General features: G+C 34.4%; 1 protein-coding gene across 4 annotated transcripts in view; it reads left to right on the forward strand.

Moving 5' to 3' along the window:
- LOC120430158 (protein singed wings 2) overlaps nt 1-23,939 on the forward strand; it is a 30,919-nt gene extending 6,980 nt beyond the window's left edge. Inside the window, exons 1-4 of one of the 4 annotated variants that reach the window (XM_039595245.2) lie at nt 2,038-2,493; nt 18,784-19,295; nt 22,867-23,357; nt 23,419-23,939. In XM_039595245.2, the coding sequence (XP_039451179.1) occupies nt 2,444-2,493; nt 18,784-19,295; nt 22,867-23,357; nt 23,419-23,805 (1,440 nt within the window). In that variant the 5' untranslated portion in view covers nt 2,038-2,443 and the 3' untranslated portion in view covers nt 23,806-23,939. Of the gene's footprint in view, nt 1-2,037; nt 2,494-17,543; nt 19,296-22,866; nt 23,358-23,418 lie in introns of those variants that run through there. The other 3 variants (XM_039595249.2, XM_052711229.1, XM_039595243.2) reach the window with 3 other exon arrangements.
- Nucleotides 23,940-23,969: the final 30 nt, after the last annotated feature.

Consider the following 23,969-nt stretch of genomic DNA (forward strand, 5'->3'; position numbering starts at 1 on the left):
CTATTAAATTCTAATTTTATTGGTAGAGGTAATGAAAAAGTGTGTTTACAGATATATTTTAACATTTAATACAACTTAGTATTTAATTTGATAAAAAATAAATGATCAATATTTGACTCATATTTTACAACCAACCATGAAAAATATTTAGATAACATACGTTTTTATTCATTATTTTTTAAACGAAATTGATAATATCTAATACAACGCACATTTAGTTCAAACAAATCTGACTTTTTGATAACTTTTCTAAGCTAAGCCAGTACTCAAATATTTGGACTCTTTTTGCCCGACACAACCATGGTGAGCAGTGGTCCTCAGCCAAACCGATATTTCGGGTAGCCTTGGCATTTCCTGGTGGAACTGTTGTTAGACACAACTCAAGATTTGGGCCCAGCTCAGCTGAAATTTTCTAGCACAACCGAACAAATGCAATTTTTGGAAAGAGAAAACAAATAAAATAATCACTTTTTTTTTGTAATGAAAAAATCCAAATCAAATTATTCGCTCTACAGCATAGTCTTGTGGCGATCTCGATTGCGAAATTCCTACTCAAAACTAGGTGTCCGAAAGCTTGATTGTTGAGGCAATTGCAAACCTCTTTTTACACCTAAGCTTCTATCCACCCCGGGATTCGAACTGACGACCATTGGATTGTTAGTCCAACTGCCTACCAGCGACTCCACCGAAGCAGGACCCAGTGAGAAACTGTCTAGTAAAATTAGAACTCATTCAAAATGTTCTATACACGAGCAATTCTCTGAGATTTCGGTCATTCGATTTTTTCTGTATTTTTTAATCCGGCTGAAACTTTTTTGGTGCCTTCGGTATGCCCAAAGAAGCCATTTTGCATCATTAGTTGTCCACATAATTTTCCATACAAATTTGGCAGCTGTCCATACAAAAATGATGTGTGAAAATTCAAAAATCTGTATCTTTTGAAGGAATTTTTTGATCGATTTGGTGTCTTCGACAAAGTTGTAGGTATGGATATGGACTACACTGAAAAAAAATGATACACGGTAAAAAATTTTTTGGTGATTTTTTATTTAACTTTTTGTTACTAAAACTTGATTTGCAAAAAACACTATTTTTATTTTTTTGAATTTTTTGATATGTTTTAGAGGACATCAAATGCCAACTTTTCAGAAATTTCCAGAATGGGCAAAAAATCTTTGACCGAGTTATGATTTTTTTAATCAATAATTTTTTTTTCAAAAAATCGAAATATTGATCGCAAATTTTTTTCAATTTCATTTTTTGATGTAAAATTGAATTAGCGATCAAAAAGATTTGATAAAAGGCACCGTTTTCAAGTTATAGTCATTTTTATGTAACTTTTTTCAAAATAGTCGCAGTTATTGATATTTTAAAAATAGTGCCCATGTTTGTCCACTTTTGAAAAATATTTTTGAGTTTCTAATGTTGATATCTCAGCAACTAATGGTCCGATTTACAATGTTAAAATATGAAACATTCGTGAAATTTTCCGATCTTTTCGAAAAAAATATTTTCAAAAATTTTCAGAGATTCCTACAAAAAAAAATCAATTAATCTTAGAGCAAAAAAATAAAAAAAAGTCTTCTCAGTCAAAGCGTGTTCGATCTGAAATTTCTCGAATGAAGATTATTTTGGAAATATATATTTTTTGTAATTGATAGACGCAACTTTTGGTTTCCAGGAAAGTATAGGTCATCTTTTTAATTTTAAAGTTTTAGTGAAAAAGTTTCTTGCTCCTGCGCGTGGCGCGTCGAGAATAAATCTGTTTTTATTTTCAAAAAATCGAATCTCAGAAACGCACGGGTTGATTCGGGTTTTCATGCGATTTTTGCAAATGTTTAGCTGTTTTTTTCCGGATCTCAAAATATTTTGCCTTAAAGGGAAACTAATCACCTTTTATTTGCGTCCAAGACAGCAAAAATCGGTTGAAATGGCACAAAGTAATGAATTTTTGAAAAATGTATTTTTTTTTTCATGGCGAAAATTGCCGTTTTTGGGACCACTATAGCACGGTGTAAATCACCCTAATGGCCAAGCATAAAAATACGGATCTAATTATTTCTGCCGAGGAACCCCAGATGTTTTTTTTGGTTATGCTCTTTTTAGATGGAATTGCATTGTTAATTTTATTTGCAACAGTATGAAGTAATTCAACCAAATATTTGGTGATCACTGCCGTATAGAAGAAGAGAAGGACACAACATCCCACGATTCAGGTTCATTCATCCGTTTTCGCTATCAGTTGAACTCTAGTCGTCGCGTCGGCGAGTTGTTCTTCTGCCCGCGGGCTAACTCTCGCAAAGTTTCGAATCTCAAAATTATCGCGCTCGCGCCAAAATCGTGCTAAACCTCCGTGGTGTTAAAATAGCTATTTTTTTTTAAATCTCGTGTTTACTCACTAATCGCTCACTTCCTAAATTAAGGAGAGTCGCGTGTGATAATTATGGCGCCGGATGACCCAAAAACCTGGCTTTGGTTGATATCGTTTGCGGTGTAAGTGTTGTGGGTTGTAACGAAATGTTATCCAGAATTTGATGCACAATATTCGGAGTGGACATGCGATTACGTGATAAGTTCAAGCTTGTCCTGCGGGGTGTGAATGTCACCGTTTGTTAGCATCACGCTGGCTGCAGAACGATTAGCTGGCTTGTGTTAATTGAATGGAGATGATTTTGCCGGTTTTTACTGCGAGTTGTTTCTTTTTCCATTTCCTTATCTGCTGAAATTTGTGTTTGGATTATTTTTGTGCAAATATGACTGTAGCCGAAAAGTGCTTCTGGAAAGATACAACAGCTATTTTTAGAGTGAATGATTGCTAAGCGCTTCTTTTGCAACTTCAACAAAAACAAAAAAATTTTAATAAAATTTCAGCAAACGATATTCACTAAGAACCAATCTGACTTTGCACGGTAAGCGAAAAATTCTCCGGTGAAGTTAAAAGGAACCAAAATTTTGAATTTTGTCGCTGGGCTATTAAAAAAAACCGCAACGCGTCCTTGTACTAAACGAGAGGCATCGTGACCCCAATCCAGACCAGATTTTGATTAACCCTGAAGCGGGCGTTCACACTGTAGAGGGGAAATTGATTTTTTTTCTGCTTTTATAGACAGAAAAAAAATCATGTAACACGTGCACGTGACTTGCGCTGATGAAATTGCGGTACAAATACGTTGAAATTTACGAACGCTGAAGAATTTGAATCGAAGAAAAAGTCTGATAATGAGATCATTTAGGTTTTCATTTTGAAGTTGGTTTAAAATAATGTTTTCATTTTAAATTTGTTCTGATTGGTCGGCTTTCTCAGTCGGTTAAAATAATCAAGCGATGTTTATATTAAAACTACTCGTTTCGACCGGTTTTGTCGGTCTTCTTCAGGGGAAACTGTAAATTTATTCACAAAATTGGCAAGGGGAACACAACGAAACATCGAAACGACTTGTATCAGAAGAAAGTGAGACATTTTCGCTAGTTCTCACTGTTCTGTGTTCTGCGTGCACGTCCGCAAATATCGACCACACACATACTAACACAAAGCGCCACCAAGAGGCAAAAGGTAGTTACGAATATTTTTGGCACTTTTGTTAAAAAATATGCGGTTTCGCAAAAACAAATAACAAAACCAACTTTTAAGTGTAGTTCGACTATCAAACTTGTAATTCGTTGCTGATTGGTTGGGATTTTTTTAAAAATAAAAAGTTTTTTTTGCAGCACCCCTTTTGGGCGGACATTTCTGTTGTCACCTTTTGGTTCCTTGGATTTTCCATGGATAATTTCACAGTGTAATAAACAGGGCAGCTACCACCACGCGGCGCCACCGTTTTGATTGAAAAAATGATACAGGTTTTTCAGACGAGTTTCAATCCCGTGCTTTTGTCTAGTCGCTATCGTACTGTTCGTTACTCTCCAACGGTAGGGTGTCCGGTTTGTAATAGTTAGATGGTGGTTTTCCCTAAGTAAGTGTAAAAAAAAACTATGAGAGGAGAGTAACGAACAGTACGATAGCGACTAGACAAAAGTGAGTCCCATATGATGTTTCGTTGTGTTCCCCTTGCCAATTTTGTGAATAAATTTACAGTTTCCCCTGAAGAAGACCGACAAAACCGGTCGAAACGTCGGGCAGTTTTAATATAAACATCGCTTGATTATTTTAACCGACTGAGAAAGCCGACCAATCAGAACAGAACATTCCAGTCAAAAAATCATCCATTCATTTTAAATTATTTTGGCAATAACTAATATTGTATAGCTTTTGCTTCTCTATTTTCATATCGGCAACAAATAAATTGGTACTACACCAACATTTATTTTCGTTTAAAAATCTTTTTCAAACAATTTGTTTTAGCTTTTTCAAGATTTTTTTTTCAAGATTGAAAACAGACATGAAACTTAATAAAATATTTCAATGAACTCTTTGACATTTTCCTAATTTTGGTAGTAGTACAATTCTCTACGAAATAGGTCTTCTTTCTTATTATAAATTTTTGTATTTTTTAAGCGGGCTGAAACTTTTTTGGTGGCTTTGGTATGCCCAAGAAGCCTTTTTGCATAATTAGTTTGTCCATATAATTTTCTATATAAATTCGGCAGCTGTCCACACAAAAATGATATTTGAAAATTCAAAAATCTGTATCTTTTGAAGGAATTTTTTGATCGATTTGGTGTCTTCGGCAAAGTTGTAGGTTGTAGATGGATAAGGACTACACTGAAAAAAAAATAACACTTTCACTTTTTGTCACTTAAATTTCTTTTTCAAAAAAACACTATTTTTTATAAGTTTTAGGCAGGCCCGTAGCCAGGGGGGGGGCTTCCGGGCTGCAGCCCCCCCCGAAATTTTTTCCATTTTTTTTTTAAATTGAACTACCTTAAAAAAATCTTAAATCAACGATTGTGTGTTCTCTTCCCAGAAATAATTTGTAAGATAGAGAATCAAGAATTGATTGATCAAACTAAGTAATTTGCCTGTCCATTGCCGGGCTCAGTTTTTGTAGATTATGGATCCAAAATTTGGATATTTAAAAATTGAGCTGCAGATTTGAACATTGTTCCATTCAGTAACATCTCATTTATCTTGTAGTTTTAGCATTACATTGGTTAGGATGGTCCAAATCTGGGCTTACTTGGGGCTATCCCCTGAAATCAAAGATTTACGCATCACTAGCCTAAGTTCCAAAATTTGAGCTTTTTCTGACCACTGACCACCAAGTTTGGGCAAAATCGTCAAATTGTATGGAGAAAAGCAACTGTTTCAGTTTTTGACCAATGGAAGGCGCAATAACTATCCAGTTCTTATCAATTTTCAGAACTAATATCTTCTTTAAATTTGGAAAAACTTTCCCGAAGACACCTTATTTTTTTGGGTTTTTTGCTAAAAAGTTATTAACCTTCGAAAATAGCAATTTCCGAGCGGACTGCTCTAAGGGGCTACATAGAAATAATTACCGTCATCTGGGGCGAATCGGGACTACAGTCTGAATAGGGACAGCAAAAATCCTAAGATCTTGTTGTCTTATTTTTGATTGTAGAACTTAAGTATGACCCCTGAAGAACCATAAAATAATTTAGAATTTTTGGATTCAATGTGGCGGTCAAAATGGAGGTCAAGAAATATTTTTGGTGTTTTTTTTAAAGGTTTAATAAACCAAATTTCCAGTTTTTGCTTTTTGGGTGCTTTTGAAACCGTCAGGGATATTAAAAAACACCCAAAAAGCAAAAACTTGGTGTATTGGACCATTAAAAAAACAGATGCCGAATTTGATGTTAAAAACAAGCAAATAAAACATGCCGATTTCATTTGTTCCTGATTCGGTTATCCGAAGTCCTTCGAACTTCGGATAATCGAAACTTTGGATAATCGAGGCATCGGCTAGTCGAATTTGGGTTGTAAAATTAATAGCCCTCCTTTATTTGCATTAAAACCTTTAAACTGTTAATACATGTTTTTTCTCTACATTTTTCAAAATTTATCATAATTTCTCAAAAATATTTAGATTTTGTTTTCAAAAACGAAAGCATTTAATATGAAAAACATTTGAGTGAATTTTGACTATTATCAGAAATACAATTCTAATTTTATCGTTTTGGTTTTAAGAATATGGATAGTTACATATCTAAGACCTTAGAGAAAAATGCTTGAGAAATATCTGTGTGTACTTTTTTTATTACTTTTTCGTAAACCTTTTTTCCGAAACCACTCGTCCAAAATGCTTTCTTTTGGTCACATTTTTTAGTTTCCACCGTGGCCAATCTCCAATTTTTATTTAATATATCAAAAATCGGAAGATCAACTAAGTGAATACTTATTATCAACTAATTTTCACTTTGTGCATGAGCTTGCGATTTTTAATGGAAGAAATAAAATGATAAAAATATTCAAAACGTTAAAAAAATTTAAGCTTGGATTCAAAAACTCTGAAATTAAATTAATTAAACATCACTTTCAAATTATATAATTTCTGATCAATAATTCATTTTTAAACTATTTAATTTCTATTTTTTGGATTTTACAGATTAGAATTTTGAAAATTTTAAAATTTCTTTATTATTTTTTTTATAATTTCTTATTTCTGAATATCAATTGTAAATATTTTCCAAAGTTTATGTTGCCACCTTTTCAGAATGGACCAAAAAACAGAGAGCAAATACAATATTTAAAAAAAAATAGCTTCACAATTTTAATGGAAATAACTTATTTCGATTAAGTCTTTTTAGGACCAGCGACCAGGTCGGTCCGGAAAACAAATTTGAAATGTTTTTCCTGCTTTGATAATCATATACGACATGTTTGGGCTCGTTTAAAAATATTTAGAATTTTTGTAACATGTCGCGGAACCGCGGAAAGTTTTTTCTCACGAAAAAAGGATTTCGCCATCAGCTAGATATTTTGAAAACTAATGATGCAAAACAACTGTACTGATTTAAAGTGTGTTTTGAACACTTTTAAAATAATAAAACCATAGCTTGTAGTTTTGATTTGTAACCCTCTCAACTTTGGTCAGAGTTTAGTGACATAAACTTCAGAATAATATTCGCAACGGCTAATTGAACATTTAAAAATTTTACACTTTCAAATTTCTGAATTTTCATAATTTTTGATTTAAATTTTTTTTGGTATAAGACAAAGAAATGCCAGAAATCAAAAATAAAAATAATAAAAACATAAAAAATTTAAGATAACAATTCAACAGAATAATATCAAAAAATCTGAAATTCCAAAAATTAAAAAATCTAAAACTGAAAAATTAATAAAATAATTGATACTTAAGAAATCCTAAACTAAAAAAAATATCATTTTAAAATTAAGTTATTCAAAATCCAATAAATTATGTTTTTTCAATCTTAATTTTTGGATGCTTTAAATATTTTTATGTTTGAATTCTAGTATTCCTAAATTAATTTATATTTACCAGAAAATTAAGTGATTTTTGTAATGGCTTTTCCCTTATTTCAGCATTTTAAGATTCAGCGTGTTGATAGTCAGCTTCATGAGGCAATTCTTCAATATTATTTAAGCGAAAACATTATTTTCAAACGTTATTTTCAGTCGCATCCAAATAAACAAATCAAAATCTCATCAACACATATTGCTCCCGAAGAAATATCAAACGACGCTTTTTGTTTCTGTTCCTTTTCAGCTGCGTACCGCTTAAGAGAAGTCTTTTCGTAAACCTTTTCTTGACCGTTCCTTGAGATTTTTTTGTATGGAGTTTTAAGAGTCTCCGTACTACAGGACATTTTTTAAAATTTTCGTTTGAAAGTAAAATATAGTTCTTGTAGCAAAATTCAGACTAAGATTTGATTTACAGGAAAAATTTAATTGATTTAAGAATTCTTACATAAAGTATTCTTTACTTTTAAAACAAAAATTTAAGATAATAATTACACATGATAATTTCAAAAAAATCAGAAATTCCAAAAATGAAAAAAATTAAATACATAAAAAAATATAAAATAATTACAACTAAAAATCCTTAAATTATAAAAAAAAACATTTTTTATCATTTTTAAATAAAGATATTCAAAAAATAATTTTCAATCAGAGTGCATAATTGGCAAAGGGAGCGCGTGGTCGTAAAAAATATTCGGAGTGATAAGTGTTTTTTTTTTGTTAGTGACTTTTGTTTCGCATTTTTGTCGTGTATTGTGATATAGTTTTCGATAAAAACGATCCGAGGTCGTTAGGCTTATCGCGTAACAAAATTATTTTGATTCATCAAGAACGTCGTGTGGTGCGCGAGTCTTTTTGTGTTGAAAAGACCTTCCCATAGCTCCGTAGCTCGGAGGGCTCGACGTCGGTTGTTTGTCTGTTAAGCCCTCTCCATAGCATCGTAGTTCGAGAGGCATCGAAAATCAATACCTTATCTAGCTAACAGAAAGAAGATAGGAAGGCACTTGATGATTGAGTTCGTCGCGTCTATTTCGTAACAAATTCATGAACTAAATGATTATATAAATAAAAATCAGACTACGCTATCATTGCAGCATTGCGTTTAACATCTCATATTATAAATAAATAGTATTTGGTTTTATCTTTCCACAGCCGGCTGTCTAAGATTAAACCATTTCATTAAAAATTTAACAACAGTTAAACGGGAAATGTCTCATCCGCAGCATCCGATTGTTTGCCTTGAGAATAAAATATAATACCTTTCAACAAACACTATGATTTTGGGTCGCATCATCATCTTCTATGATGAATCCTGACCAAACACCCTATCCTACTAACAAGTTTTCAGGTTCCTGGCGCTCGTGGGGTGTAAGCACAGAGTAAATCAGCTGCCCTAGTAGCAACCTGCGCTAACTAACATTCCCGTCCCTTAAAATCGAGGTCTACAAACTGACATGGCGGGCGCCGTTGGTGGCCAATGACTGTTACCTATTCGCAACTGATCTTGTTCTGGAAATCATGGTGTTTTATCTTTTCAGCGCATTCATACATGCTGTTGATAAGGGAAACACCACTTGATAGTCGAAGCCTATGATCAGTAGTGCTGAAAGGATATTACGGTTCTGTTCAGCAACGGAGGGGCAACCATGGGTGATCTCTCATGCTCATGCTCAAAAAAATAATTTTCAATCATTTCAATAAATTATGTTTTAATAATCTTATTTTTTTGATGCTTCGAATATTGGTATGTTTGAATTCAAGTGCAGACTAAGATTAGATTAACAGGATAAAACTAATCAATTTATGAATTCTTACATAAAGTTTTCTTTATTTTTAATTTAGCAAGGTTTCGTAAATATAAAATTTCTAAACCATAAAATATGCAGGATTTTGTTTCTAGAGTCAAGATATTGCTTGAACAAACATCGATTTTAATAAATGGTTACAATCCTAAATTATTAAACATGTATATAGATTAAAATTTTATTAAAAAATTATCTTTAGAATTGAGATCTGATTAAATTTTTTTGTCATGTTTTAAAATTTTATTTTTGCTCAAATTCTGGACCAATTTTCAGAATACAATGAGTAATGAATTTGAAAATGGCGTTTAGTCAGAATATTAAAGTTAAACATGATTCGTTTTAATGTTTGATGCAATCGAGGAAAATTTTAACGGTTACATATGCATTTAAAAATGGTTACATATGCATTATTAACAACTCTTCCAGTGAATATTTTGGCGTTAAAAATTAATTTAATACATTTTGTCTAAATTTTTTAACACATTAAAATTAAACACAGGCACTGATTTTTTTCCTTCAAATATATATTTATTATAGGCCTACACAGAAAAAAAATGTGAATTTACTCGACACGGAAAAAATGAATCACATGTAAACTCAGTTGATGTAAACTTGAGATTCGACGTAATTTTTTTTTTGTTGCCATGGAGACACTTCAGAAGCTGAAATTTCAACGATTATATTTTTTTGTATTTCATTAAAATTATTTATTTTTGAGAGCACCAGGAGCTTCGCAAAATATGAAATGGCTTCAATAGCTTAGAACAATTAAAATAAAACATTGTTTAAGTTTGTTTATAAAATTTTAAGAAAAACAAATATTCCAGTTATGAGTTTTATGTTGTGCTAGAAAAAATGAAAAATGTTAGATAAACCATCACAATTATCACACAGCTGAAAATGTAAATCCAGACGGTTTAAAATTTCTCTCAGTATAAAATACAGAAAACATAATACTTATGGTTAGATAATTCGATATTTCTTTAAAAAAAATTATGCTTTCAAAAATTTGATTCAAGTTAAGTATATTTTAAATTTAGCGACGTTTATCACGAAATTGGATTACAATTAAACAATTCAAGAAAATGTTAAAAAAACACTTTCTCTACTCCTTTAATACAAACTAGCTGTTAAAATAAAGAAAAAAAATGACGAACGAGTTTCTTCAATAAATACATTGATAACTTAATATGAAAATCTTCGAAAACTTTTTTGCATACATTACATTAAAATTTTACAATTCATCTCAATAATTATACCACAAACCAAGTGATGGTATAAATGATTTGCTGATTTTTATACTCCTTGAATTTTTGCACCCAAGCCCCCCCCGAACAAAAATCCTGGCTACGGCCCTGGTTTTAGGGGACATCAAATGCCAACCTTTCAGAAATTTCCAGATTGTGCCAAAAATCTTTGATAGAGTTATGAATTTTTGAATCAATGCTGTATTTTTTCTTTCAAAAAATCGAAATACTGGTCGCAAAAATTGTCAACATCATTTTTCGATGCAAAATCGAATTTGCATCTAAAAGTATTTCAGTGAAATGTTGATAAAGTGCACCGTTTACAAGTTATAGCCATTTTAGGTAACTAGTTTGAAAATAATCGCAGTTATTCATTTTTTTTTTTTAAATTAGTGCCCATGTTTGCTCACTTTTGAAAAAAAATATTTTTGAAAGCTGAGAAAATTCTCTACATTTTTTTTAATCAAGACTAACATTTCAAAAGGGCGTAATATTGAATGTTTGGCCCTTTTGAAATGCTAGTCTCGATTATTTTTTTTGAAAATATTGTTTTCGAAAAGATTGCAAAATTTCACGAATCTTTCATATTTTAACATTGTAAATCGGACCATTAATAACTGAGATATCGACGTTAGAAAATAGTGTGTTGTTTGAGTGAGACTTAGAAAACATCAATTTTCCTATTTTTAAATCTTTGCATGGCAATATCACAGCAACTAAGGGTCGTAGCAACAACGTTCAAATAAACAAAATATAGAGAAAAAATTGAAAGTTGGTTTATTTGTGCACCAATCCAATTTATGGGGCAGCGAATGACCGAAAGGTTAAAGCTGCCGGAAATAAAGTAATTAACAACAACAACAATCCAATTTATAAAAATTAAAAATTGCGACTTTTCTTTTCAAAAAAGTTACCGGTGTTAGTTAAAAACGGTGCACTGTATCAAAATTTCACTATAGTAGTTTATGCAACAAGTTGAAAAAAGAGGATTTTTTCAGCACGAGTCGTGCATTTATCCAACGAGGTTCACCGAGTTGGATACATACGAAGAGTGCTGAAAAAAACAAGTTTTGCAACGAGTTCCACACAACATTTTTTGCAATTCCAAAAAACACACTGAAGTGAAATTTTATGTCAAATTTTCATGTATTTTGTCAATAAATCGTTAAACAAGTGCTGAAATAGTAGTTTATGGAACAAGTTGCAAAAAAAAAGGATTTTTTCAGTACGAGTCGTACATTTATCCAAAGAGTTACACGACGGAATTGCAAAAAAGTACTTTTTGATTTCGAATTTTATTTTACATCGAAAAATGAAGTTGAAAAATTTTTGCGACCAATTTTCGATTTTTTTTAAATAACTAGTATTGATTCATAACTCGGTCAAAGATTTTTTTTTGCACAACCTGGAAATTTCTGGAAAGTTGGCATTTGATGCCCCTAAAACATCAAACATAAAAAATTGAAAAATAGTGTTTTTTGCAAATCAAGTTAAATAAAAAATCACCAATTTTTAACACCAAATTTGTAAGGAAAGTTATATGAACGAACTAATGATGCATAATGGCTTCTTTGGGCATACCGAAGGCACCAAAAAAGTTACAGACGGATTAAAAAATACAAAAAATAAAATTCATAAAAAGACCGATTGCTCAGGAGAGGGAAAGTATTGTTACGTTTGTTTTTTGTATGGTCTGTTTTGTGATGATATTTGTAAACGGAACCAGTTAGTCTTTCTTAATTTTAATGTGTAAGCACAATAGCAGAATAGATAGATTATTTCTTTCTGTGCGCGCCGACATAAATACGCCACCAGGGATTTGTTACATCAAAGTTTTCTTGCAAGCAGAAGGCGGAAACGAAATCCCCAATCGCCTGCACCAACACCCTTAACTCATCGTGAGGCAGAGAACGCCGAACGACAACCAAGCGCGCAAGTGGTTTCATTTTGTGCGAGATTACGTTCCGGCAAAGTTGGGTTTTGCACGCTAGATCCAACTTAGAAGTGAAATTGAAACGGTCCGCGTCTTCTGCAGCGCTGGAAAGATTGTGTTTGGTCATTTCCTCCTATTTTGGCCAGAACAAGGTACGTGTACACGAGCATGTGGATTGTCTTCTCTAAACGGACGCCATCTCCACAGCATCGGTCCGCAGAGAAGCAACAGGAACTGTCCGCAGAGAAGCCGCAGGATCAGCAAGCTTTCCGAGACGATTATCACGGCAAGACGGCGCAGACGGCGAGGATTAATCAGCTCAAGTGTAGCCAAGCCGAGGTAAAACTACCTTGACCTTGATTTGCTTCCATTAACTAAGGTCGATCTCTACATATATAGATCGCCTGGCCGGAAGGAGCAGAGCATCCCACAAGACTTCCAATCGCTGGCACTGATACACAGGACGTTCATCCTCTTTAGAGGCCGTATCAGGTACGTTCCATCAACTGCTGGAAGAAAACAAGTTGAAACTAATGGAATCATATCTACAATAGCTAGCCACAAGCGTTCACGACCGAGTGGGCCACGAGCGGTCACAACCGAGTGTAGAACGCCGAACCAACCCACGGAAGTCGTGCACACATTGGACAACAGAAAACCCTCTCAGAGGTAAATTTGTTCTCGTTCTGGCTGAATCCACTCCTAACGCAACTATCGCTTTTAGGGTTTTCTTTGGGAGTGCTAAGCTGTTCTTTTGTCGCTCGCTGGCGTGACGCACAGCTGTCCATGAGTGAACTTCAATACGTCCTGCCGAAAATCGGCGGTGTGCGGCGACAAGTGTGTGTGTGCCGAAAGCTGTAGGAGAAGAGGCCAAGTGAAGTTGCGGTTTTGTTGGGACGGAGCACTGAGAGAGATTCTGTTTCGGTTGAAACCGATATGAGAAGAAACCATCTCGAGCGGAATTGGTCTGGCGAAGTCGGCGCGCGTAATGTCAGTGAGTGCTAGAACTGTAAGATTAGGGTGCACCCAAGTAGAACTAGACTAAGCAAAACATTTTGGCCAAGAGCCCCTGGTATTCGATGTTAGATTAAGGAAAATATTTGCCATTTTTGGCCGTGCAATAGAAGAATGTTAAAAGCAAACGTTGTTGGTTGGTATTTATTTTGATGAGCAGCCAAAGGGTAAAGAGCTCTCGTTACAGTATTTCTTGGAGCTTTTATAAAATTTTACCATCACCTCCGTTTAATGTAGTTCATATTTCATTTCGATGCCAACATTTCAAAAAGCATCATGTTCAAACCATGCATTTTGAGAAAAACGCATTTGAATGTTGAGCATCCATTTTCAATTACCATTTTTATATAAAAGCAAAATAAGATGTTCTAATGATAACAAACGATGAAAAACGTTGCTTTTGTTGATACTTGATCATCCATATTCAATAAAACATTATTTCCGTAATTTAATTTGAGAAAAACAAACATAACTTCTTTTGAAATCAACAACGTCGATATCACCCTGCTGTCCCGAGGGGGGCGCTTTGTTATGATTCGTTTTTCTTCGCCGAATGTACATGGCGCTTTTTTCTTGTTGCTTTTTTTTCTTCACGATGTTTATGTAGCCTTTTGTTTGACAGGTTGACAGGGCTATATAAACAGGGACTGCTGATGGCAGAGATTTTGTTTATGTTACTTTATTTAAAATCATGATTAAACAGACTTTACTGAAGTAACTTTTGCTCATTTTTGGTGGAGAGGTAGCTTATTAGGAGTACTTTCAGAATATACAATAACCCAGAAAGTGTCAAAATGTACATGATGTCAAAATGTACATGATGAAATGTTACCGTCGATTTATGCTTTTCTTCACCGCCCTATCTGCCTTGCTTTCGCAATCGCTGCTGCCTGTTTGAATTTTATCTTAACCGGTTCCTTACCAAGTGCGTACTCTACTTGTTCAAGAATATGCTGCTGGTCAAATTGTCGTGATTGTCTATGACTCGTGTCATTGCTTTTTCTAAGAGAGCACCTGCTTGCAATAGGAAAAATCTCCCTTCCAAGAATGTTTTGTTTGTTTTTCTATATGCAAATTTACCTCATCGGGATGCTCCATTGCTCTTCCATAAATTGGCAATATCCGTTGGGCTCTTGTATTCATTAAATTTGAATTTTTATTACAGTTTCTGAAATAAATTGTTAATCTTTGCTAATTAATCTCAGTCTTATTATTATTTTATTTTTATTTTGAAAAAAAAAATTACGTACAAATGGCACTTAACATCGATCCCATCGATGTTGTAAATCATGTTGCCTCTCATAAATAACTACACAAATATTCTCCCCTACGGAATCCTGGGTCGCGGGTTATATTTATAACGCTGTAAGTTTGTAAATTCGGTAGCCAAAGAAGCGTTGCGCGTACACGCCCAATCAGCTGGTTGTGAGTCGTCCATCCATCTGTTTCTGCCAACGAAAGCTAGCCATTAATTAAAACTTGGCGTCAAAGTTTCGAGCTCGTAAAAGGCCAAAAACAAACACAAAAGACACACACACACAGCAGAGTCTTATGGGGGGCCCAGCCCACGCAAAATGTAGGATCAATTTACTACACCAAACACCACGCAACTTTATCGGCAGCTAGGCTTCTAATTTAGCCTTTAATTACTGTGACGTAGGATTTCGGTGTAATTTAATTGGTTTAACTTTGTCAGATAGATGTTAGATGATGCTGGCTGGGGCGTTTATTTCTAAAGTGAAACATTTGTAATTATTTTGTCTTTTTTGCAACCTTTCTCACTCTAGCATTTATATAAACCTGAATGCACCTAATATGGATCTCTTTTTCAAATGTTCTCTATTTTCCTAAAAAAAAAACCTCATTCGTTTGGCACTTTCTTTAACTCTAGCTCAATAGTCCCCTAAAACATTTTAACAAAAAATTTAAATTAAAAAATCGGAAAAATATTTTTGCGATTCCATCGAGAAATTATTTACCGTAAAACGGGGTGATTTTGATAGGTTCGCGATTTTTCCGCAAAATGAAGAGTACAATTAAAATACGTACGGAATGGTTTAGAATCATACTGACCTGACCGTGGTATTGAAGTGTTCAAAGTACTCCAAGAAAAACTTGTCATAAAATTTTGGAAAGTTTAAAAAAGTTAGTTAACTATAGTTAAGATGTTGATTAAAGTCATTATTTTAAACTTCTCAAAGTGTCATGATTTTCTCAATGAACATGATTTTGAATCGGTAAACGGAATGCATTTTCGGATTCATTGGACAATTTTCCACTAGGAGAAGGTAAAATAATTTTGTAAATAATAAATATAGTCATAGTTTTTCTTGTTAAAGTCATATGTAAGAGGTTCAAACTTTATTTGTACGTTAAATGTACCATCACTAAAGTAGTTGATAAAGTTTTTAAGAAAAAAAAATCAATGTTAATATTTAGTTAACTAAGTTTATAAGCTTTTTAACAAATTTTGCCTACAATTAGGCAAAATTGTTAAAAAGTCGGAATTTTGCCTAAAATATTTTGTTAAAACTTGCTTTGTTTATAAAATTATCGATTTATATTGCATTTTATACTGAATTCGAAGCACGAATCACAAGTTTTCACATTTTACATGATATTTGTTCAACTGAAATTGCTTATAAATTTGAAGATTATTTTAAATTGTGTTTCAAAAACACATATATATTTTTGCCTAAAATTTAAATGTATTTTGTTAAAAAGCTTATAAACTAAGTTAACTAAATATAAACATTGATTTTTTTCTTAAAAACTATATCAGCTACTTTAGTGATGGTACATTTAAAGTACAAATAAAGTTTGAACATCTTCAATATGATTTAAACAAGAAAAACTATGACTATCAAAGTCACCCCGGAATTTAAACTAAGAACTATTTTTCTAAACACTATTAAACAAACTTTTTTTTAAATAGTGCATGGACTTTGTGTGGCCTACCCCAGTACATGTTTTAAAAATAATAATCTTGAGAAAAACCTTACCTGTTGTAAAATAATCCAAAAACAAATTGAAATCCTATCAAAGTCACCCCGGTTTACGGTACTTTACCTGAATAAATCTTATTTTTGCAACTTGTTGCATAAACTACTATTTGATGTGCCCATTTTTTATTCAAATATTCAACATTCAAGTTAGCCAATTTTTATAAAACTTGTGATTTAACCGAAAATTACCTTAACATTGTAATATCCGATGTAATATTTTTTTGAAAATACTTAAAAAAATTCACTAAATTACGTATTTTAAAAAAAAATACTCAAAATTTTAGTTTTTTACAATATGGGTATAAAACGATTGGGATTTTTTTGAAAATACAAAAAAAAATTGACAAAACTACGTATTCTCAAAAAAATAAATACTCAGAATACTCAATTACCCATATTGAGTATTCTGAGTATGATGATCAGATGATGGATTTTTTTATACATTTTTGAAAATACTACAAAAATTCACAAAACTACGTATTTTCGAAAAAATACACAAAGTTCAGTTTTTTTTTCATGATAGGTATCAAATGATTGGGATTTTTTAATACATTTCGAATGTGGTAGCATTTTTTTTAAAAATACTGTAAAATTTCACAAATCTACTTATATTTGAAAAAAAAATACACAAAATTTCAGTTTTTTTTTACAATATGGGTATCAAACGATCGAGATTTTTTCACACACTTCGAAAGTTGTATCACAATTTTTTGAAAATACTATTTTTTTTACAAAGCTACGTATTTTCTAAAAAATACTCAATATTTCAAAGTTTAAAAATTCATTACATTCTGAATGTATAAAAAAATTCCGATCATTTGATAATGATGATGATATTGTAAAAAACTGAAATTTTGAATATTTTCCGATAATACGTGTTTTTGTGAAATTTTTCAATATTTGAAAAAAAAAATTCTTACATTCCAAATGTATGAAAAAGTCCTGATTGTTTGACACCCATATTGCAAAAAACTGAAATTTCGAGTATTTTTTTTAAATACGTAGTTTTGTGAAAATGTTAAGTATTTTCAAAAAGTTTTGTTATTACATTCAAAATGTACGAAAAATCCCAATCATTTGATACCTAAAATTTTGAGTTTTTTTTTTTAAACATAGTTTTGTGGAAATTTTTAGTATTTAAAAAAATGTATGACATTCGAAATTTATGACAAAAACCCGATCATTTGATACCCATATAAGGCTTTCTAGTCAGAAAATTACCAACACATTGAAAGTATGTTTACATGACAGCTGGACGTTTGTTTGCATCTGGTTATCACTTTCTAGCAATTTTTTTTTGTCTGGCGACTTCTAGCTGGTTTTTTTGACTGACCGCCCGATATGTCAGCCAATATACTTCGCAGGGCTGTGACAGCTCGAGCTCGATCATTGTTTGCATCAGGGCACTGTGACGAGGAGTTCATCATTTTTGGGTTAAATTATATTTTCTTCACTGGGCCTAGAAAGTCTTATTGCAATAACAAATATTTTGAGGTTTTTTAGAGTAAGAAATTGCATTTGCAAAATACAGAAAAAATACGTCCTTTGTGAAAGTTTTCATGTAACTTTTAAAATTAAAATGGATAGCTGCCATCCCGATTCCAAAACACTATAAATTTTTGATGTTTGTATGATTTTTCATTTGATTATAGCCAATGTCTCCCATATAGCCAAAATCCCATAATTTCGGTGCTTCAGTTATGCGGTGCTAAACCAAGGCATGACTGTAGTCGCTTTTTTTCAATTTTCATACAACACCCATAGGCCAAATGGTTCCCATGCATGAATTTTTCTTGAAATTTTGAATCGACCACTAAAAGTTCAGATCGTTCCGAGGAATTTTTTGCAAAACGAATCACGCTAATGGTGAACAAACTGTTTTACAAATTCTCATATAAAATGGACGCATGATTTTCCAATGTTTATATGAAGTTTAGGAGGGATTCGTACCTTGTACTTGTTGCATGCAATTTTTTAGTCAAATGGAGCTGCCGCAAACCATCCTAATTCTTCACCAATTATATATGACCCTTGAGACCTTTCAGTTCTTTCTTCGTAATATTTTAGTGATGACTCGTATGCATTTTTTATGTATTGACGTTTAAAACTGACCATGACTCTCACATCCTAAATGAATTTGTCAGGTGAACCCCCTTTTTGGATCCGTGTTCAAGAAGAACTGCAAAATATCAACCTGTCCCAGCTACAGGGTAAACAACGACCTCTTGTAGAGGTATTTCTCATTTATCACTTTGGCGCGCCAATCGAACTGAATCACGTGTCGTGCTCCATCCAATAAAGACATGACAAGCCATTTACGTCCAATTAGAGATGCATCGCCACAACACACAAATCAATTTACTCAAACCCGCCATGATATCGATGAATTCCACAGTTTCGTCCCCCCGACAGTGGCCGAACTACCGATGAGTCTGAAGAACCTGGCCGTTGACAACGTGATCATCGCGGAATGTTCCGACCCGGCCCGGTTGAGGATGTTCGAGGGCAAACAGCACTGTAGCTTTGAGCCGGGAGGAAGAACCGTTTGCTTCCGAGGGTTGGACACCCGCAGGACACTGCACAGCCAGGGTCGTTTCAACCGGACCAAGGAGTTGATACTGTGCGATTGGCCAACGCAACGGTTCGACCCGCGCGAGCTGGCGGAACTGGTTCCAAACGTGGAGAAGTTTGCCATCACTGGAGAGCGGATGTGGATGCTCAAGTATGACTTTCCACCGCTGATGAACCTGTGGGCGATTAACATCACCGGAACTAAGCTGAACCAGACGAGGGCGTCCTCGTTTCAACGACTTCCGGCGCTGAGGCAACTCAACATGAGGGGTAACGCGCTGGTGGAGATTGTTCCGTTCGTGTTTCGGAGCGCCCACGTGGACATCTATCTGCAAGGTAGGTTTGCAAAGTAGGTGACCTTTTAAAGATTAATTTTGTTGAACTCAATTTGTCCCGAATGATTAACAAAATAATTCCCGATGTGCGAACAAAGCCGGATCAGACGGATAATAATTAACGAAATGTCCATTGACTGTGAACGGCTTTCTGGAACATTAACCTCGAATCCCCCTCGCTGATAATGAAAAATACTTGTTTACGTAATGGATTTTGCGGTCGGCCGGTGCGCAATTCACTGTGGCCAGTCAAGTGCATGTTCATTGTCATTTGTTCCGCCCAAAAATGCCCTCTGGAGCTGCATGTTATTATCACAGCCAAAGTACAGTATCGAGGTTATTCTGTCCAACTTTACCACAGGATGTTAACATTTTAATCATCTCATTAGCAAACAGTCCCAGTCTGACAAAAATAACCTTTTTTAGGCTTCATTTTCTAATGTTGGATACCGTAAACCGGGGTGACATTGATAGGATAGGCCCCACGAGGTCCATGCCTCGGTCCATGCACTTGTTTTCGAAAATAGTTTTTCAATAGTGTTTTAAAAAAATGATAGTCTTGTTAAAAATCAGATTTACTTTATTTTCACGTCTAATATACCATCACTATAATAGTAGTTAATGCAACAAGTTGCAAAAAGAGGATTTTTTCAGCACGAGTCGTACATTTTTTCAACGAGGTTCACCGAGTTGGATAAATCCGAAGAGTGCTGAAAAAATCAAGTTTTGCAACGAGTTCCATACAACATTTTTTGCAATTCCAAAAAACACACACTGAGTGAAATTTAAAGACAAATTTTCATGTATTTTGTCAATAAATCGTTTAAATCAAAAAATGTTGAAAAGTGTTACTTTTCGAAACAAGTGCTGAAAAGTTCAACTTTTCAGCACCCATTTGAGTGCTGAAAAGTAGAACTTTTCAGCATTTATTTTGAAAAGTGTTGCTATTCGATTCTGTTATTTTTGGTACAGAAAAGTAGGCTATTTCGTGGTTCAAGAATGACAGAAAAAGTGAGTAGTTTTACAACGGAATTGCAAAATTAGTTTTTATAGTTTAGTTTTCATAGTTTTTAAGAAAAACATATTTTTATTTTGTTAACTAAGTTTATATGCTTTTTAACGTAATACTTTTAAAATTTAGGTGGAATTTTTGAAAAGTCAGAATTTTGCCTTAAAACCTAGTTTTGTGTAAAATTTTCAATTCATATTGTATTTCTGAAGTTTTTTTCATTTTACCTGAATTTACCTGATATTTTCACACAAAAAAGTCATCAGACCATATATAAAACATCACTAAGCGACATAAACTTTGAAAAATATTTGCAACGGCCTGACGATATCTATTGGTCCAATTTTCAATGGAGTTCTTTTATGGAAAAATATGTTTTTTATACCCCGATTTATCGGACCGTTTTGAAAGGTGAAGAGGAGAATATAAATTTTAAAAATTTTAGGAAGAAAATTATAGAAATTTGTCAGTTTTTGCTGATGCTTTTCTTTAAATAATTATTTTTAAATCGATAAACTTGACTCAATAAATCGAAAATGAATGTCTAAAATTAGATTAAACTCAAAAAACGGTAAATTTGATGATCAAAAAATACAGTTTAGTTTTAGTTAGTTTTTTTCCCCAAATTTTTGATATTTTCCAAAAAAACACTATTTTTTCTTTTTAAATTTTGCTGATTGAATTTTTATCATTTTCACTGCCGTTCTACGCATATTTGTCCCATGTTCAAAAAAGTGCAACTGAGAAAAATTCGATTGAATTTTTTCGACCGATTTCTGTGTTTCTACGCGTAATTGTCCCGTGGGTTCCTATTCGCCCTATGTGTCCCTAATCGCCCCAGTTAGCAGTTTATCACCCTTATTTGTGATCCTCTTGCTATACAACAGGTAAACAAGGCATAATGCTTAGTAAAACTAATGATTCCGTGTAAGAAAATACTTGGTGGGACAATCATGCGTAGAAGTTCAACGATGGGACAAACAGACTTGGTGTTGTTTTTGATGAGTTTCCGAACAAAGTACCAGATTTTATGTGTTTTTCTTAAAGTATACATCAGACTAAACTTAAAAATGGCATAAAGTCAAAATCGTCAAAAACTGACATGGGACAATTATGCGTAGAACGGCAGTTCACTGCTCTGAAATAGCCACAGCTTGATCAAAATCAGGGTTATTAGGGTTTTTGTAAAACATAAGCTTTGATATTGCGCGTATTCCCGAAAAGAACACGCGGCATACCAGCCTAGAAACGACGCGCCGCGCTTTCGGCAAATGCGCGCTGTCAAATCCATACTGTGCGTTTTGTTTTTGTTGATCTTCTTTTTCGAATTGCATGGCATTGTTGCCGGGAATGTTTTTTATTGCACCAAAAGTGCAGAAAATCGCTGGCAACAGTGTCTGCGGCACATTCTAAAATGCCGCGCGGCGTGTACCTTCGAGAGAAACGGACAATATTTTTTGCCTTCCTCACGTTACTGAGGAAAGGCTATAAAATCACTCGAAAAATGAACTTCTCAATTAGACCTCCTAAACCCACCTTCATGTATACCTATCGACTCAGAATCAAATTCTGAGCACATGTCTGTGTGTGTGGTGGGATGTTGATAAAAAAATTGTCACTCGATTATCTCGACATTGACTGAACCGATTTTGTCCGTTTTGGCGTCATTCGATCCGTCTTGGGGTCCCATAAGTCGCTATTAAAAATTATGCAGTTTAGTTAAGTACTTCAAAAGTTATGCTAAAAAAACGATTTTAACAAAAGTCCGGAAGATTGTAAAAAGGGTGGTTTTTGTTAGAAAACCCGTCATGCTATACATTTTCAGAAAGGTATTCAAAAGTTATAAGCACTTAAGTGTTATTTATACGCTTTTTGGAAGCCGGATCTCAGATATTTTGATGAAAACGTTGTCCGGATCTCTCATGCGACCTTTCGTTGGATAGGTATTCAAAAGAGCTTTCCAACGCGTCCAAAACATTGAAGATCTGACAACCCTATCAAAAGTTATAAGCACTTAAGTGTTATTTACGCACTTTTTCGAGGCCGGATCTCAGATATTTTGATGAAAATGCTGTCCGGATCTCTCATGCGACCTATCGTAGGATGGATATTCAAAAGACCTTTCTAACGCGTCCAAAACATTGAAGATCTAACAACCTTATCAAAAGTTATAAACACTTAAGTGTTATTTATACGCTTTTTGGAGGCCGGATCTCAGATATGTTGATGAAAACGTTGTCCGGATCTCTCATGCGACCTATCGCAGGATGGGTATTCAAAAGACCTTTTCAACGAGTTCAAAAGATTGAAGATCTGACAACCCTATCAGAAGTTATAAGCACTTAAGTGTTATTTACGCACTTTTTGCATTTTGGATAGCACCCTTTAAATGTGAGGAAGGCGCCAACCACCTAAGGGTGGATTAAGTAACGTTTTATTTGTAATTTTTAAGCATAACTCTCAACACATTTTTTAAGTTTTTAATGTCTGTTATATGTACTTACAACTCAGTTCCAAATAATCCCCGAAGATTCTCCCTTTTGCCCACTTTGCTAACCCGCAGGTAATCCCTGGAACTGCACCAACGACATGATCTGGCTGCTGGAGGAACGCAGCGGCTTTTACGCGGACAAATCCCTGCTGGTTTGCAAAGACTGGAAGTACACCGGTCGGCCGATGGTGACGGCCATGGAGTACAAACGAGTCCTGCGCGAGCACTGTCGAAGCCACGAGGAGATTCGCAACTGCACCTGCCGCATTTCGTACCTGCGGTTGAGCGACAGCGGGAAGGCCTTTCAACCGATGGTGACGGTCAATTGTACGGGGAAGGAGTTTTACAGATTGCCGAGCTACTTGCCGCCGAACACGACGGTTCTGCACGTGGCCAACAATCGGATAACCGAGGTGGAACTGCTGACGCGGGTGGAGATGTACATGCAGGTGAAGGACATCTATCTGGACAACAATAATATCACTTCGATTGATATTTTGGAGGACAGTGAGTGGTTGGACAATTTCCGGATTTTGAGTCTTCGAGGGAATCAAATCAAGAGGGTGAGTGATTGCAATTTTTAAATTGACTCGGAAAATTGTAAAAAAACAACTTCCATTGCAGATCCGCGTCTACACGATGGAACACGCGCTCCAGCGGAATGCCCACGTCGGGATGCTGTTCCTGTCGGACAATCCGTGGCGCTGCGGGTGCCGGTTTGCCACGCGAATGCAGGAGTTTCTGCGCAAGCACGAGTCGGTTGTGGTGGACTCGCGCAACATCACGTGCTACACGCTGAACGACGAGGGTCACAAGTCGTTCCTGCCGGTGATGACGCTGACGCCGAACGATGTGTGTCGGGAAACGGAAGATAACCGGGCGGCCATTTACGACGTGATGAGCATTGTGTTTGCCTCGTTGATTGCGTTGATTTTTACGAAGCTCGCGTACGATTATTACATCTATCGCAAGTACGGGAAGCTGCCCTGGTTGATAATGAAGATGCCCTAAAAGTGTGTGTTTGTTGCGAATGAACGTATAATTGTGATATGTAGTTATAGTGTGTCGCCAGGCGAAAGTTATCTCGAATCATTTGTACTTAATTAGTTTTGTTTGATTGCTCCGAATGCATAAAGATCTGTTAAGTTAAATTGGGTGTGATATTTAGCAATAAT

The sequence above is a fragment of the Culex pipiens genome, chromosome 3 (assembly GCF_016801865.2).
Source record: "Culex pipiens pallens isolate TS chromosome 3, TS_CPP_V2, whole genome shotgun sequence".
Lineage (NCBI taxonomy): Eukaryota > Metazoa > Arthropoda > Insecta > Diptera > Culicidae > Culex > Culex pipiens.